The 18,928-nt window shown below is 38.3% G+C and overlaps 1 protein-coding gene across 1 annotated transcript in view; it reads right to left on the reverse strand.

Moving 5' to 3' along the window:
- Positions 1-4,571: 4,571 nt before the first annotated feature.
- LOC124171206 (pituitary homeobox homolog Ptx1-like) overlaps positions 4,572-18,928 on the reverse strand; it is a 61,213-nt gene continuing 46,856 nt past the window's right edge. Inside the window, exons 4-6 of the mRNA XM_046550348.1 lie at positions 10,821-11,106; positions 6,378-6,648; positions 4,572-4,842 (exon numbers count right to left, since the gene is read on the reverse strand). Of these exons, the coding sequence (XP_046406304.1) occupies positions 4,671-4,842; positions 6,378-6,648; positions 10,821-11,106 (729 nt within the window). The 3' untranslated portion in view covers positions 4,572-4,670. The remainder of the gene's footprint in view (positions 4,843-6,377; positions 6,649-10,820; positions 11,107-18,928) is intronic.

The raw sequence follows: 18,928 nt of genomic DNA on the forward strand, positions 1-18,928 counted from the left end.
GCATGAAGTGTATTAATAGAATGCAAGCGTAGTTATGACAAAAACTGAGTATGCGTTATAACCTAGCACCAAATGGATTGTTATAGAACCTTTTTAAAGTCGTATAGTGACATGGCTACGTAAATTTTAGTGTAGATTACGACTCAATGACCATAAAAAAGCAAAATTTAGTGCGCGGAGTTGATGTACCACCGTGGCAAAATAATTTGAACTTAATGAATATCATTTTAATTAATTCCAAGTAACATTTCGTCATTTTTTGTTTAATTTTTCAATTTAAACTGTTCTGAGGTACAATTTTGTAACTGCTATTTGATACCCGACTGTTTTATCGAAATAAATTCGTAACTGTTCTCTTTTGTTTTTATTCAGTAGTAATGTCATCAAAATGGGCCATTCTTGAAAATGTTTATTCTGATTTAATCTGAAGTAGTTTTAATTTCATCCCTCGGTTTACAAAAAATATAGGAATCGATTATCGAAAAATGGAAATAAAACCATCGATGTCTTGTTGAATCGATTACGGAGGAACTCGAGTATTTGCGGAAATGGACAATGTGTCAATAGATTTTGTTAACAAACCTAATATTCGAATTTAGCCTCCCAAAAACCATGAACAGTGGAAGGTATCATAACTGCACCAAAAATTCCAAGGCATGTAAACACTTCGAGTGGACTTCTTGGCATTTATGAAATTTCCTTTTTTGGGCTGCAAGGTATAACTCATTCCCAAGTATTTTCTTTGCCCCTTAATACATTTTTCAGACTCTGATACCATGGCTAAAAGTTTTCATTCAAAGTTCTGGAAAAACCAAAGGCAATAATGAAATGAAAATATAAAAAGCAAAAGTTATTTTTATATCTTAGACTAAAAGAAGTAACCCTTCCCCGAAAATAGATATTGGTAGTTCAAAAAGATATAATTTCTCGCCTTTAATATATATCAATGCTTTTCCCTTATTAGTTATTCCTTTGCTTTTTTAATTGAAGTTTATTATGTATCTAGGTATAGTGAAAACAGCATAAAATATTTATAAAAATTTCCATGTTTATCAAGAAATATTGGTGAAATTTGGTTGAGTATTAAATTCATTACTACTTCATCATTTTCTAACAAGATCCACAAAAACTGCTTGTTATTATCGGTTGTCAAGGAAATCTACAATCGACGATAACCGAGTAACTTTTTTGTTGCTAGAAACGATTTCTAGAAAAAAATGAAGCGGAAAAGGAAACGAATGGAAAAATAAAAGCTTGATTGATTCAGCCAAACATTAAAGAATCATTTATTTTTGCCTTAATTTTAGGTACTATTAAAGAGGCATGAAAAAATTTGTCTCTGGAAAAAAACAAGTTAAATCCCAAAGTTTCATGGCGTTCGAACGAATGGTGTATTACAGCTCAATGGACAAACAGGCATATGTACATTTGTTTTTCATATGCATAGAACACTGGATCTCTGTCGAGGCTTCAAAACTATCATTAGTTATCGGAATTTTAATGCCCATTCACCAAAATATTCCCTTATTAGCTCTAAGGCGCCTCTCCCCCTTTTGCAATGGTAGAAAAAGTTTGGTTCCTTAAAAAATTAGTTAAATTTAATGAATTACTCTCTACCTGTTTCAGTGGTCAGTACTTTGTACTCCAGTTGTGCTCTCAAAGATTGAGGGAATGATATATTTGTAAATGAACTTACTATATATAGGGGATAATAATTGTATATTATTTTCTGATGAGGAATATGTTAGCGTATTTTGAAAGTCATGGAGACGTTGCATCCACACGACTGGAAAAATATTAATCATTTCTGCTCAGATAGTACCTACCTATAAACTCAAATAGATGCTAACTTAAACTCTAAATTAATTTGAAAATTCTATCAATCGTTCAGTAATGGCTTTAATAATTTGCTTTTGAAACGAGGAATAAGCTCCTCTGCTGTACTACCCTTTGAGCCCTCTTTTCATTATCGAGACCTTTCATCAAATGCCGTCTTAGAATATGGTAACCTACTTCCTGTGGGCTCAGTTTTATTGAAGCTTGATAAAATCCTGCTGGATAATATTGTTTGGGTCAGAAAGGCTCAGAACTGCCGACCAACTTCGTATTCCAATAATACTTTTTCTGCAAAGGAAATGTCAACGGGGCTTGGATGACAAGTCATAAAGCTTCATTTGCCCATTGAGGTAAGGGTACATTTTCGTAAATTGATGAGCTATCTAGTTATTAATGGAGTAGCCCAGAGAAGATTTAATGAGGCTGAGGCTACAGCAGACAATGGCCATGATTCTGGATTTTGAGTGGGATGTCCCAAGAACACTTTGAAAAGGCGATCGTGTTTGAATGGCCTCTGGACCTCCACTGAATACGAAGAAGAGAAGCGTAGATGAAGAATTTCGTAATGAACTTTTTAACAGTTTTTGAGACACTTCTTGAATGGAGATTAAAGGCGATGAATTGAGTCATTATTGATTAATCTAAAGACTGCCATTGCTTAGCAATTTAATTGAATAAAACGGTGACTAGGTGGAAAGCGAAAATGCAGCTCATTGTTTTTGTCAATGGGGGAAATTCGGAGAAAATATTATTTAAGTTACGTTATTGAGAGGGGTTAATACCTATAGCTCCCGTATCCAGACTTTTTTCCCAGTATATACATAAAATTAAGCATTTAATCTTTTAATTGGGCTTTCAGTGCCAAGGCGAGTTGCTAATCTTAGCATGGAAACAGGGAAATTAAACGTTTGCATCTTTAGTTGTTTTTTTTCGCGCATGATTATATGCGGTGAGCTACTGTGTCTGCACTCAGATCTATACTAGTAATTTAACGGTACTTAGTGAATGACTAAAAAGTTCAGTTTTTGCTATGGTTTCTGAATTGACGTTTTTTGTGACATAATTTTGGTTGTTCTTTCTTGTCAAGCTTTATTATCGAAGACTATTCATTAAGGAGTATTGATTTGATTACCAGTCCATTTCTTAAAGTATTTGATTAATTTACACACAAGTTTATCAAAATTATGCGAAAGAAAAGGCTTTGGCATTTGTTGACCAATGAGTTCATTTGATCAGGAAAAAATCATATTCTATTTTCTACACAATGAAAGATTCATTTTACCCGTTTATCCGGTGTAATTCGTTCCTTCCGGGAAAATTGTTCCTCAACCTCATGAGCAACGACATTTAATGATTTTCATTTAATTTTTCTAGAGAATAGGATGGATATATCTTCATTGTTAATCTATATTCCCATTTAGATGTTGATTTTGGTGGCGACGGTTGAGTTTACCCACCGCGGGGCCATATAAAAATTCGCAGTATATGGTTCAATGTATTATTTTCCCCCTTCACCATCTTAATAGTCTTGCTATGTTATGGCAATTAAAATGGTATTTTGCTTGTCAAGAGCCTTTATTTTGCGTCGAAGTTGTGTTGGCGGATATGTTTTAACTTAAGATATTGCAGTGTGCAGATGGTACTTTATCAGGTGTTACGTTTTATTCGGCAATTGTATTGAAAGTAGAAGCCACCTCGATTGCCGACGCTTTATCAATATTTCTAGATTCATAATTCGAATGGTATAGATATTGAGTTCCAACGGCTGCGTAACTACTTTTGCTCCACTTGGCTATGTTAGACTTTTTTATTGCAGGCTTATCAATTTCGATCACAGATTTAGATCCTTGGGATTGGCCGTTATTTAAAATGTGCTATTTTTGTTCGAGAAATTATTATCAGAGATAACTTTCTAAGCTCCTCCACTCATGATAGATAAATTTAAAGGTAACCATACATTTTATTTCACAATTATGGCGAGGAAATGGGATTATAGAGTTCAACATACGAATTTACAAAGCCCACTAGAATTAATATGACCTTGAAAATATAATGATATGAACAGTTTTACTTATGACGAATGTCTTATATAATTTTTTTTAAATTTTGTGATGTGGGTGGAAGAGTAGGAACGAGGGAGTGCTTGATAGTGCTAGTGTGTGAGGAGAGGAAACTTCCGTAGATATTAATAGGGTGTCGAATACGGGGATGGAGAGGGTAATAAGCGGGGAGGGGACGCTGAACAATGTGTTAGGGAGAAAGAAGTCAGGCAGGCGGGGAAGAGGAGGATGAGAAAAGGAATTGTTGGTGGAATGAAATGGAGTTGGTTTAAGAGTGCATTGAAGGGGGCACTATAATATGGAAGAGGAGTTATTCGTAAAATGTATCGTTTAAACCTTCTTTATCCGGTGGAATATCTTTATTATGAAATAATTTCCGTTGGATTTAAACGTAAGATAGCTAACAACCGTTTAAAACTTGTGGACTATATTTGAGTGTATAAATCACTTAATTAGATGTTGCTTACTGGAATTTGTGGAATTGTTGTAATATCCTAAAAATACTCTTGAAGTACCGTGAAAACGTTTTTTTTGTCATTTTACACTGAAACATTTTGAACCTAAATGCAATCCTATAATGTACATATAGAAATTTAACTCGCGTAGTAATTTATTTTGAGCATGGTTATAATAATCAACTGCGATAAATTTAAAATGGATTTTATTCCAATCTTTATCAATATCTCGATATATATGCATAGCAAAAATATAAATGATGGCTATAATTAAATAGACGAGGGTGATCAGGTGGGATGGTCGTGCATGAGTGCTGGGTCACAGGTGCGTGGAGGGCGGTGCGAACGGCCGGTATGAGGCGGCGTTGGCGAAGTGAGCGGTGCTGGGCTGGTGTCCTTGCTGCTGCACGAAGCCCATTGGGCAGAGCTGCGTCCATCGCGTGGCCAAAGGCTGCTGCGGACACCGGAACGCCGCCTCCCCACCAACCACTCTGCGGGCGGAGAGAGAAGGAGAGGGTGCTTGAGGATGGCAGACACACTCATTGAAAGGAAACAAGTGAGATTTGCTGCCTCTGCGCATGAGAACAAGTTCGAAATCGAAAGTTCCTAGATCATGTGACCCTCTCCCCTGCGATATTTCCTTGTCGCGGAAGATGGCTGATCCCGCCGATGGCGTTTACGTATTTATTTATCTAAAGTGCCCCGAAAACAGCAAAATGAGGCCTTTACATCGGGGGTTTCTAGTGCACTTATCAATTGACGGTCAAGCACAGCCATACCCTTGATAGGGGCAACCAACCCAGGTGGAACTCGAACTTATCGTTGTCGCCATCGAGGTCGAGAATTACTTGCACGGTGACTTTTATGAAATAGGCATTTTGACCTCATGAACTATGAATTTCGGCAGGAAACTCCTTTGACAGTATGACGTGTTGCGATATCGTCCAAAAATGCATGTGCGTGGTAGAAAAAAAGCAGATTCTGCCGTGCTGAGTCATTGTAGTATCAAGTAGGAAAAATGTCGTTAATATCCCCTAAACAATAAAAAAATCCTTTATGAATAAATTCCGAATATTAGGGTGTCATGGTGTGGAATTCCCTCATTATGTGAGCAAAAAACAAAGGCTTATTTTCCACAATAAATGAATTTACTGCAACCCTATTTACGACATTTAGCATCTCCTTTTTCTCTGATGGTCGTGTAAAACGTCGGCACCCGCGTAATAGTAATCGTATGTAAAAACAGGGGAGATTTTGATTTCCAACGTTATATAGTTTATCAATTTGTGTTGAGCAAATATGTTAACGCTAATTGGTATGTAAAGAAATTATTATTAATACTATAGTCAATTTGAATACGTATAAATTAAAAAACGATCCAAGGAAGGAATGTTTAAAAATTAATGACGTTACTGGCAGCTTGGCACTCAAATCTGATGACGTCACATGTTTCGAGAGAGCGACAATTTTCGCGGTTTCTTTCATTTACTGCGTAATTAATGAATGAATTAGGATTGATTTCAGAGGTAGCAACACATTTCGTCATCCATATTCCCAATTTTTTATTCAAAATATTTTTGTTCAGGTTTCAAATTATCCGACGATAACTCGAGAAAATATGTGGCTACCGTTAAGTATAACGGACACAGCTGGCAATTGAAGCTAGCTTGTGAAAATCTAATTTAATAGTATCTGGTGTCACGTTGTGGAAATATTGTACATTCCTGATAAAATGCTCCAAAACACTAACAGTTATTAAAAAGCACTTAAAGCAATTTCTGAATGTTATTGGGCCAACATGCTGTTATTTAACGAATTTAACGAATTTGGAGATTTCACAATGCTTTTTCGTCATATTTTTCGGCAAATCATTGTCAAGATATTGCTAGTTGCAATCATTTGCTGCAAAAATTGTCAGTTTAATATTTATTAATGTTGATATTTAAAAGAAGTTATCGTGATAATGTAATTTCGGGTCATATTGAACCGTCCCATTGAAACAGAAAAGTGCCTCGTCTCAGCTTACCCGTATGGTTCGCCGAAGCTCTGTCCCCATGACTGCGCGAGGGCATTGCAATCTGCAGGCGGAGCAGGGTCTCGCCACGTTCCGTCCGCCGGCCCTTGTTGATGGTTGCCGTGGGCCAGGGGCAGAGAGTACCCCTCGCCTGAGTCCCCTGCAAAGTGATTGTAGGGCCTGTGTGGAACCTCGGGGGCCGTCGGGGCCAGCCCTCCGGGGCCCAGGCCCACCGATGTTGAGCCAAGGGGTACTCCATAGCTCCAGTCAGACAGGCCCTCTCCTGGAAAGAGAAACACGGTTCGAAATTGATTGCAAACAGTGAAGAATTGTTTTCGATTTTCGCCGCAATTAGATTCACTCGCAAAAACCATTTTCGGGTGTGCTATGGCGTCAAATGAACTTAAATAGGAATGATAGTTATAAATACACAATGTGTGAAAAGATTACTTCACCAAAATACATCTACAGAGTACCCCTCAAGCCGCCTCTATAGGCATGTGGCAGGGGGTGTTAGGAAAGCAGCCGTTAGTAATTAAAAAGGAAATGCCCTTGCGAAATTCCACTTAACGAATTCCCATACCTATCTGTTCGACAAAATACCTTCTTAATTTATCGTTTATGACGGACCTGGAAATATAGCGCGGGGTTCTTATATAATTTTCTCCGTTTCTCACTAAATGGTATCTATTCTCAATTGCTCAGGCAATTTAATTTAAGCGCGCAGCCTCTGAAGCGACTCCCAGCCTAATCGTTTCACATCTGTGTAACGCTTTCTGTGTATGGGTTTGCCAACCAACGCTTAGGAAATTTTCGGTTTTTTGCATATTGAATTTTATTTTTTTTCCAAATTCAACATTAAAATGATTACAGCGGTCCATCCAGATAAAAACAGGTGGGTATATCTCATTCAGTTTCGTTCCTCGCAGGAGGAGGGAAGCTTTGAGTATCCTAAGTTCACTCCACACACCAGTGTACCTAAAAATGGTTTATGCTAGTTAGAAATTATATTTAATTCCCTCAAATTTTCACCCTGAAAGTTGAATAAATTGGCGAGGGTGGAGTTCACTATTACCATTTACTTGGTCTGTTAGCTTTGAGCATTTATAATTCACAAAAAATATTGAATGAACCGCTTTATCAAGTCACAAAGTTAATATATATATATATATATATATATATATTTCGACTTTGAATGGGAGATTTTTTTGGCTTCAAAGACTCATTTCGGGTAGTGTTGGGACAGTATGCTAAGGGTAGGGATGGCAAGTGAAACGAAACGAAAATGTTTTGTTCCCGGAGGGAAACGAAAATACGAGGCCTGGGTTTAATTTCGTTCCCGCGCGAAATTAAAGTCAGCAAAGAGTTTAGTTTCGAGCCGGAACGAAACTTTACTCGCAGGAACGAAACTAAATTAAATGAAACTCCGCTGCTCATAGTTAAGTTTCGATCTCAGAAGTTGAGTGGAGGGGCAAAAGAAGGAATAATTTCGACCCATTTCATGGCAGAATATGGGGAGGTTCAAACGTCGAGTTTAAATATCGAATGGCCAGTTTGCATTCACCATTCTCCTGTGTGTAGTAAAAATATGAGTGCCCCAAAAGGGTGGTCCTTATTTATCGATTTTCGAATTTATTTCGGGGCACCCCCTCAATTTATACCAATTGGTGAAAAACATATCCTGTAAAATATCATTCTTAAATGCAAATGGATACCGGGAAGTCGTGCCGCATCGCACTCAAAGTTAAGAAATTTTGGCATTTTCGACTGTTTTTCGGATATGAATGGCGATAAGAAGGCGCTGGTATTTTTAAACTGTTGGACTATATACATTGGACATTTGGCATACTTATCCTAAAATATTTTTCAATTGTGAGGAGTGGTTCCCGAGATAAGGCCCCAAGAGTGAGCGCGTGCCACCCCAGGTTTTTTTTTGTGGCACGCGGGTTGCATACGCTCAATAATAGTTGATTATTCCCACTCATCGTAAACCAATAAAATTTTATTTACCTATATTTATCACTGTTTATTGCCACAACGGGCTAGTATTAGGGCTTACAGTGATTTATTCTCCATAGGTTTTGAAATATTGAAAACAGAGGAACACCAGTGTCCGAAGACTTACAGAACTTTGCGTCGAAGACACTTTTTAAAACCAGCTTGTATGTGTAGTGCCGGAAATGTTGGAAGCAAAGTATCCTTTTTGAGAAGCTGCCCTAATAAGGCGCATGCGCAACTGAGTCTCCCAATGTTGGTCGAAGTTGTATCCCAGCAGAATGCTTGGACATTTTCATGTTGGTTCCACTCCTTCAGCATCTGATACACGGCAACGGCGTAATATTTCCCACTGTCTGATTGTGAAATTGTAACCTCTAGTAGATGCTAAGCTTCGGGACTGGCGACTATGGCAGGGAGCCTATCCACCAGTTCTTCTTCGTTTCGTCCCAGAGGTTTAGTTTATTTTTGACCAGAAGTAGTTTTGACTCCGTTTTCGTTTGGACTCTGAGTTAAGCTCCGCGGGTTTAATTATTTTTTGTCTTTTTTCTATATTTCGCTCCCAGGAACGACACTATTGACATTTTACTGGTTTTGACTCTGGTTTAGTTTCGATTGTCATCCCTGCCTGATGGTGTGCATGTTGCACTTGTTATTCCATTCGGTTTTCATCAGTTCTGGGTCGTTGCAGTGCGATCGGAATTTTTAATGTTTGATATTTTTAATTTCAACAACTCATTAGTTAATGAAAACTCAGGGATCACAGAATCAATTTAATGAAAACCGATCGGAATAATTCCGAACTGTGTTAAGAACCTTCCCCCCGGTGAACAATTCGAGCAGGTAAAATGAATTTATTGTATTAGATTATTAGGGCAGGTTGACATTTTAGAAATGTCATCTCGTTGAGTTTGTGAAAACAAATATTAGCTGGTGTTTATGCAGAGCGTTTGAAGTATTTAAAATCAGTACAAGCTTGAGAGGGCGCGTCACTTCAGATAGATCGGTCTTAAGTAGTTTTTTAATTTAATGTGGTAGATTTAAAGCTTGTGATTTTCTCTTGAAATTTTCGCGGCACATGGAACACTCTTGTCTGAATTTATTACAAAAAGGTACTCCTGAGAAAATACGGACTTGAAAGTTTCATATGGTTCATAGAAGATCCGCAAAATGATTCCACCGTGCAATTATAATTATTGGTTGATTACAGCTTACTTGTCCATTCCTGTCTTTAACACCATATGATTTTGGGTTGTGGCCTGGAATAAAATATATAATTTTCCTGGAGATTTCCCTTGAGTCCTGTATCTTCCTCGGCTTTTAAACTTTTTTCCCTATTTAATATATTTTCATTACCTTCAACTTCTTATTTACATATCTGTTAACCTTGTGGTACCTTTCTCGATCTTCTTTATTGTCATATACGTTTAAACTCTGTCTTTTTTCTTTCTCCAATTCACGGAGTAAAGTCTCAAGTTATTTTTTATGAAGATTGATTTTGTATATAGCGGCTCTATACAAAATATATCTATTGTATATAGCTATTAAAGTGGGAACGATACTTCCTCTCATTACACTCATTTATGCGAAAATTGATAAGTGGCTTCGGAAAATCCGCGCTAAGCTTAGATTGCTTGAGTAAATGAGGGGATACATCTTTCAGAGCGGCACGGATAATATAATATTAGAACCCCAATATATTTCCCCGCTTAAGAGAAACGATACATTTGGAGAGATATTTTGCCGAAAGCATAGGCAAAGGAATAGTTTTTTTTCTTTTTTTCAACAAAGGTTTAAAAAAATGATTTTGATAATATCCTTCCTATTTGTTAATGGCTGGTGCCCTAACACCCCCCGCACCACGCCTATTTAGGCAGCTTGAATTGGGGTGTATGGAAGAATAAATGATTAATTGATGCTCTGGCAAACACATTATGGCAAAGTATAGATAAAGTTATGCTGAAAATACAATAATTATAGAATCAGCATAACATGAAAACGAAAAATTGAATACAAAGATTTAAGAAAAATAGGAGTAATCAACGCAAAGAGTCCTACATTTCAAAACAGCGGTGCTACGTTTTTAAATATTGCTACATTTTCCTCTTGAAATATTCCGGGGTAGAGAAGCTTTTATTGAGGGGGGTAATGAATTCCAAAATTAGGATGCTATAATCTGGAAGGAATTTAGGAACTGGTTGGTACGGGCTTAGGGTATGTGGAGAAGGCTTAGGTATGCCCGAGTTCTTCTCACGGAAACAGTAATCGTGCGGGTGAATAGGCTGTAGAGGTGCAAGAGGGAGGACGTATAAGAGCAGAGGAAGTTGTTCCTTCTGGAGCCAAGAGGCAGCCACTTTTAGGCAACAAAGGACTCATATAGATATAATCTCATGTAGTCATGTTTTTGAGGAATCCAGCCCTTTTACAAGCGTGCACCTTTCCGCTTACCCGTGTACTCACCGTGAGCATTGGTGGCTCCTCCATGCTCTTCGGCTGCGAGAGCTCCGTGGTGCGCGTAGCCGGACAAGTGCTGGGTGCTCGGAGACGGCAAGTGGTGCTGGGGGAGCGGCTGGGGTGGTGCGGGGGCAAGGGGCTTGGCTTGGAAGGGGCCCGTAGGGACGGAGGCTGGGGGCAGCGGGGCACCCACGGCGAAGCCCCCCGGCGTGATGGGGGTGAGCGATTCCAGGGGTCCAGGCGTGCCTCCGACCTGCTTCCTCCAGCGAGCCCGACGGTTGCTGAACCACACCTACGGCGGAGGGAAATCAAAGGACAAATGTCATCATCTCAGACCCAAAAAACAAAATTTTTTGAAAGGATAACATGCTCAGCAGTCCAGACCATCTCGCCCGATATAGTCCAAAGTTTTCCACGGAGGGAAATTTAATTGTTTCTTTCCAACTTCCCCGTAAACAACTCATAGCGGCCTTGACAACGGGGGTTCCAGTATTATCAATGGACAACCACAATGCATGCCATGGATAGGGACCACCTACCCAAGTGCGACTCGAACTCACGACCTTCGGTTTGGCAGGCTAGAACACCGCCACCGAGGCTGGCGATGACGTATTGGTAGCTTAACTGGCTACAGCACTCGACCGGAAATCGGGCGATCCGGGGTCGAATCCCGGTCAATGCGAATAATTTTTTTAATTTTCGCACAATTTTTTAATTGCGGGTGACTTCATAAAGTTATCACCGTGGCTAATCCCGGAATTCTTAAAATTCTTAAAAGGAATCAGTAGATGTGAGGGAAAGCTTTGTAAAGACGAAAATATTTCTTCCTCATTCAGACATATCTCACAATTTTAAAATAAAATTTGGGAAAGTTGTCACCCAATTTTCATGAGTTGGTAACGTAATTTGATGTTTTGGCTCATTAACTCGTTCTGAAAGATCCGATTCTTGGCAGAAAGAATCGCTCAATAGAGTGTGAATAAAAAAATAACAATTTGAGATGGATGGGCGAGGCCGAGGAGCAGTGAACCGCCTGGCAAGAGTCAGTGACGTCATGGAATCTTCAGCGAAAGGGGTAAGCCCATCGATATTTCGCTGTGAATGTCTCGGAAAGTGGGATACACGTCGTATCAGGTAAAAATTCGTATCTCTTTCAAACTGTATTGAAATCGAAAATAATAGAAAACATTGGTGAACGGTACAATTCCAAGCGCGGAAATTCATATTTATTCAGATTTATACGCCTCGAAGGCGGATCTCGCGGAGATAATCTTAATTTAAAGTTCTAGATTTATCGTAGAGACGGTGCGTGCTACGTTGTTGCAGTGTAAATCTGGCAGCTTAAGCCAGCAAAACTCCGCCTCAGTATAAACAAGAAATAAATAAAATGCCTTAAAATAAATAAGATGCCTTGGTTATTGAAGTGATGGAACACTTCTAATTATTTCAGGGGATGGGTTCGACATTCGCTCAAGGCAAAAAAATTCTCGCTCTAAAATTTTCGTCTTTCACTTGCGGGTGTCTCTGCCAAGCTAATGGATACTGCGGTTTTCTACAAATTAAATTCATGTATTCATAGTACTTCCACACAGTTTAAGGCCTACCATCCATTTATTTACGCTATCTTGGAGGTTATGAGGTTGGTAGGATATTTTATGGAGTAGGAGCATATCGGAAAAAAATAGAATAGCTCATGATACGACTCGCCAACGGTAGGAAACTCCCGTCCTGATTGAAGATCCCTTCCATTTCCCCCAATATTTTAGACCAGCCTCAAACGTATTGGAAAAAGGGCTTTAGCCTACCTGCAAAAAAGTTTTGAGCTGTATTTTATCGGGTCAATGTTACGCTGATCTTGATTTTCTCGATCGATGCATCACGATGCTGGTTCAAGGAAAATGGCTTCATTCATAAAGTTGTGTGTCTACCGCTGGAGGTGTGGATTGGTGAGATGGGCTGTTTTTGAAATACCGGTTGCCAAGTATGACTGATGTGGTATATTTCAAGTCAGCCGAGTGAAGGTGGTAAAATACACGCAAATTCCACCACAGATAACTCCAGCATCCAAAGGAAAGCTTTCTCTCCGTAAGTAAGGGGAACGGCAGACATAACAAGAAATATATTGGTAAATTTCTAAATAACACCGATTGATGTGGAAATCATAGGACCTGGATAGCATACTAGTTAGCGCAGTGGGCCAAAAAGCCAAAGGTCCATGATTCGATTCTTGGTCCAGGACAATTAATGTTAAAGTATGACTGAAGTTGGGGCCGGTGTCGCTTTTAAAATTATTATTACCTTTTTATTGGATTTACTTGCCTTCCCTTACGTGAATCGGAATAAAATTTTTATCTTGGCCTCGTATCGTATTGTATATGCTCATCAATGCTGTTTTCACATATCTATTTCCCCAATACATTTCTTTCAACATGTTTGGCATAATCTGTTTGATAATCAGTGGATTTCTATGTCAAAGGCTTTCAATAAGTTTGCTTTAAATACATTTGGGGTGTAAATTGTCTTTTTTTCGAAATTAACAAAGTTATCACATATTCTGTCTGTCGTTCACCTTAATTCGGGAAAAATGGCTTAATTTTGATCTTTTGAGTCATCTATGGTGGAATTATTTGATGCCTCAGTGTTATTTTTATCCTTAATTTTCTTCAGCACTTTGTCGAATGTGCGGAAAATGAATCCTTCGTTGAATACTATTCCTTTTTAGATTTCCTCCATTGTTCGCGTTTCTTTTGCAAAGTTGTTTACGTCGCTCATCGTGCTGGTAATTCGGGTATACACTGCTATATTAATTTCGTCTGGGTGATTATGAGAAATTGCATGTTCCCACCTACAGTTAGTTACTGTTACATTTCCTCCCCCACCGTAATATCTCAGTTCTTTTTCATGATAGGTAGTGAAAATGGCAAAGTATTTTTCTCAAACATTTGTGACGTAATTTCTATGGGGAAAGTTTCAAATGGATAACAATTGGTGTCTCGCCAAGGGATGCTCACGTACCCGTTAAAGTTTTATTTTACTGTAGTGATGTACCGTGGTGATTTAATTCCTAAACTAAATGTACAAAATTTCTTTAACTTAAATGTTTGAAGTCTTTTTGATCATTTTTAATGCCACCAATTTCAGTTCGTTATTCTTTTGTTTGCACAGTAAGTCAAATTTTGTGTTGGTTGACTAAGTAAGTCAAATTGTGGAACTGCCCCCACGTGTTCCGGTGCCGTGGGCAGGCAGTCAGCTCGTAATCGCCAGATAGAACGGTTGTACTAAAGATTTCTCCTTATTATGTTTTTGGCATAAATTATCCATTTGAAACATTACCTTTTCTATTATCTAAAACCACCTGGTCCTTCGAAACATTATCTTCATACCCATCGTGTACATTAAGCATCCTGACAGACAACAAGTAATAAAGCTGTCAGTATATATATGTACAACAGAGTAGGTGAAATTATGTTTTCAGTCATGAATTCATTCGTAATAAATGCAAAAAGTCTTATAGGATCTGAACATCATATTAATATTGAAACTTTATCTTCAGTATTTGATCCACTAATAAATCATGCATTCATTTACCCATTAAATGTAGCACCAATCTCGTCGCTTCTATTTTTCGGGTACAACAAACTTTTGTCTCTCAAATAAGTTGGACAAAGACCAAGAACGTGGATATATTATATCTGAATTTCAATGACTTATCAAATGACAAATACTGCCGAATCGGTTAAAACGTCGTACTATTCTGAATGTCCCGGCATTAAGTATGAATGTAATTGCTGTGTAACATCCTGGAAAATGGACCTCATTAATTAAATTGTTTTATAAATATAAGTGGAAAAATATTTCTGTAAAAAATCGCTTATTCTCTTTGGAAACCTTTACTTAGGGAATATTTTTGTTATAATTTCAAATATAATTGGGAAAATCCTTGAATTTTTGCCATTATAATTTTGAAGAAAATCGTCTTTAGGTCTCGGTTTTACCTTTTCTAGTGTATATAATTACATGGCATTTTCTCTGGACCTGTCTCGGTTAACCTATGAGGATTACGTCATAGTTTTGTGGGCAGGCTTTCGTTAAATTGGTGTCGCCTAGTCCTCTTTCCAGTGGTATGACTCCCCGAGGACTTCTGTCTTCTTCTGCTATTGCGAATATTTTATTCTTACCTTTTTTGTGAAGTACTATATTTGAATGTTATGATATAACTTTTGTTGGAATTCCTATGCGTTCCATAATCTTTTATGGCTTTCTGAACCGATTTAGTTTTATGAAAATTGCTTCATCGTTCTTTTAACCCTGCCTATTATTTATCACATGGGGTAAATTGCCTCCAATTCGGGAGGGAAGTAAAGGTGCTTCCATAAACGTACAGTGGTGGAAAATATTTACTTAAAGGTCAGTTTGATTTGAAGTTGGCAAGCGTGGGAACTACTCGAAAAGGCCTCTCCAAAAAACTTTACGTCGTGCGGTTCTTCATACCACTTCCACTGCTTACATTCAATGAATTCATCGCAAATTTGCAGAGAAAAAAAGACGCATATGCGTATTCTTCTCCCAATTTTTTCGATTTTGTATTCACCCACTTCTTACCTGTTTTTACCTTACACTGACGCCGAGTTATCTGTTAACGGGACCAGCATATTTGGCACTGAAGCAGCTGGAATGCATCATCTCCTCGGTGGCGAAGTTAAAAAAGGCCCGCCGATCAAATATAAGTTTCCGTTGTTTCCATGCTGCGCTCAAATCGTGGAATGGAGTTTGATGTAATTCGTATATGCTCCATAAATTTTCGAGAATCCTTTACTAAACTTCCTTTGCGGCGGGTGATAATGTGTATTTTGATGTTATCTATCTGGCGAATGGGTTTGCTAAAGTTTAAAAGGTTAAAAATTAAGTTTAAGGAATTAAAAAGTGCAGAAATGACGTCGGATTTAATATACGTATGGATCCTATTGTACGGAGTGTATTCTAAAAAGCGGCAGAGCTGCGGTGCGGAGTACGTGATTGCTCACGTTTTAAAAAACAAATTAGCTGAGAAATGGCGATAAGGAAAAAAAACCGATAGAAAATCGCCAAAGAAAAACAATTTCCAAGACTTCAAAAATAACATAAGTTCCGTGAGAATAGCATTCAGTCAATTCCTTGAATCTTCAATTTACCGGAGCAGGATATCCAGTGGATGGAAAATGTGCAGTGAAATCTTAAGCGCTTGATTATTTGCTTAATTGCTAATCCTATTTCGCTGAACCATATAAGCAGTTCAAAGAGCAGTAAAATAATCCCGCATTCTCTACGTCGTCTCCATTCACTTTTTAGTGCCCCCAGCCACAATCTGTGTTATTTTATCGGCAAATCATAGAAAGGAAGGATATATACGAATGAAAACAAACAAATCATTGCGCGAATTTAGCACCGCGCCGCGGCGTAGCCAATTCTAATGGCGTGAATATTCAACAGACGTACTTTTTTGCTATAGTTTCCATGATCACCCATTCTTGATCCCATGAAGAATTTTTTTTTCTGCCATTCTGCAAACTAAGTATAAAGAAGATACAATTTTTTTCGATAATTTTACTAAGCCAGGGCTGTTGGATTCATTGTAGGAGTATGATAGCCGAGCGGGTAGAGTGATTGTCTGCTGATTGGTGGGTCTCGGGTTCCAATCCCGGACGGATCCTTCAGAAATCTCCAAATTCTAATTCTCCAAGTCCAAGGTGGTCTAAGGAACGTAAATGAGTGTGTAGGATTCATATTTTGTACAGTTAGCTGAAATAAACTCGATATGATCATATCCTGTTGCTCAGTTCGTATTTTCGAGAGGAGAGTGAATTAGAACAGTTATGTCTGGGTAATTTAAAAAATAAACGTTCCTATATTCCACCCATGTCTTTATTACATATCACCAGTATCGACCCTTCCAGGTCATTATCAAGAGGTGAGCGAACTTCTGGTTCTGAACATTAGGTTCTGTCGCGTCTTGATAATGACCTGAATAGGTCGAAACCGGTCGTTTTTTCAATAAGTACTGTGCGGAATATAACAACGTTTATTTAAGAATCTATCTGTCACCATTTCACGAAGTGACCTCGCGGACCATTGATTTGAGTTGTGTCTGGTACCCACTATTAATGCTTTTCATGACTTCTCAGCATTTTTATCCAGCTAAAAGAGAGGGCTCGAAGTGTTGAAGGTGGATTTTTTCTGGTTTCCACGCCAACGACTTTTATCGAGGTTCGACGGCCCGCCAATCAAATTACCCAGGGGATGGGGATGCAACAGATGGGTTTCCGATAATCGAGTTATTGTGGTTATAGACTGCAATATTCAAGTGGTTGTCATCATGGATGTTACATATCTGCCGCGCGCTCCGAATCCGATCGCGATACTGGCGTTATTTCATTTTCGACGATACATTCGTGCAATATTTTGTCTTTATTTATGCATGTATCAGATTTCATTCTATCATGTACCAATAAAAACTATCACAGCAGAGTAGGAGAAGGATTTGAAGAAAACTCTGGTAAATATGAGTAATGGTTATATATCAGCTAAGAATTAGCACAAAGGAAGCTAAGGTATAAGTGTGCAACAGAAGAGAAGAAGTCAAGGTTAACATTGAAATAGGGAAACAAAAACTGGAATAGATTTTGTTTTATGGGGAAGCAGGATAACTAGCAACGGAAGATGAAAGGATGATATTATCAGTAGAATGCCCAGGTAAAGAGAGTATTCCACCAGAAGAAATATTTGCTAACAGCAGGAAATTTAAGTATAAAAATTCCAAATCTACATTTGAAGCCTGCTTCCCTACGGAAGTGTGGCATGCCTAATGACAGCAGCGGAGAAATCATTGGTGGAAGCTTTCGGAATGTGATGCTACATAAGAATAATGAATATCTATTGGATCGACCGAGTAAGTGAGTAAGAATCTCTAAGAAGAGTAAGAGAAAAGAGAAGCCTCGTGAATGCAGTAATAAGAAGACGGAACTACCTTCTCGGCCTTAACTTGAGGTAAGATGACCTGATGAAGGCAGTCGTTGAAAGACAAGTAGATGGAAAGAAAGTTAAAGCAAGATCTCAAATAAAATATATGGCTAAAGAAAAGAAAGATGAGGAAGAGAAGAAATACGCAGGTGTGAAGTTATTAGTTGACAGGAGAATTTCGTGGAGAGTTGCGAGAACTTATTTTAGGATTGTTGTCTAGTGATGGTATTGTAACCTTGTGTGCGTTTTTTTGGAAATAGTTGATGGCATCATTTTCAGGGTGAATAATAAATTCATGATGGAAAAACACCGACTATTCTTTTACTCTCAATAAACTTACAAACCGACCTGGTTTTTAGTGAATTATTGGGATATTCTTCATTTCTTTTATGGCTTAGGAAATGGCACTGACCATTATGAGTTGCGGAAACCCAGGTCGGTCATTGTTTGAAGTACGTGTGAAGTTTCAAAATGATTATTTAATCGTAACCTTAAATTAATTCTCTTTGTTAAAGTTCAATACATTTTTCTCAAATAAACATTACAGTAGCATTGTTGGATTCCATCGATACCCTTGTGAAGGTGCATTATTTGATTGTAGGCAATTACTTTTAATACAGCCAGTTTTCTTGTTTGGGGCAAAAGTATGGATCCTAACTTACAGATCCAGAATAAATTAATTACATTTGGAGATAAAATATTGAGAATGATATATGGACCAAGAATTGGAGAAATGGTATGGAGAACACTGAAAAACAGAGAGCTCAGGACAGTACAGAAGACCAGATGTTGTGGCTGTGATAAGAAGTAGGAGAATCGGGTGGCTTGATGATGTAAGAAGAAGGGAGAAGGATGCAATTGTGTGAATAGTGTGGAGAGGTCAACCAGAAAGAAGGCGCCAACGAGTAAGAGCAAGAATAAGATGGAATAAGCAAGTGGTTGAAGACACGAGAAGAGTTGAGGGAGAGGTTGACATGTCGGAGAACAGAGGAGTCTGGAGACAACTGGTTGGCGAGGCCAAAAATCGACTTGGATATAAGTGGCCAAAGGGATGAGTGACGATTTCTTTCGAAGGGTACCTACTTCTTTGAAAGGGTCGTCGCTAGTGAGAGCTTAAT

Source organism: Ischnura elegans, chromosome X (genome assembly GCF_921293095.1).
Source record: "Ischnura elegans chromosome X, ioIscEleg1.1, whole genome shotgun sequence".
NCBI classification, from domain to species: Eukaryota; Metazoa; Arthropoda; class Insecta; order Odonata; family Coenagrionidae; genus Ischnura; species Ischnura elegans.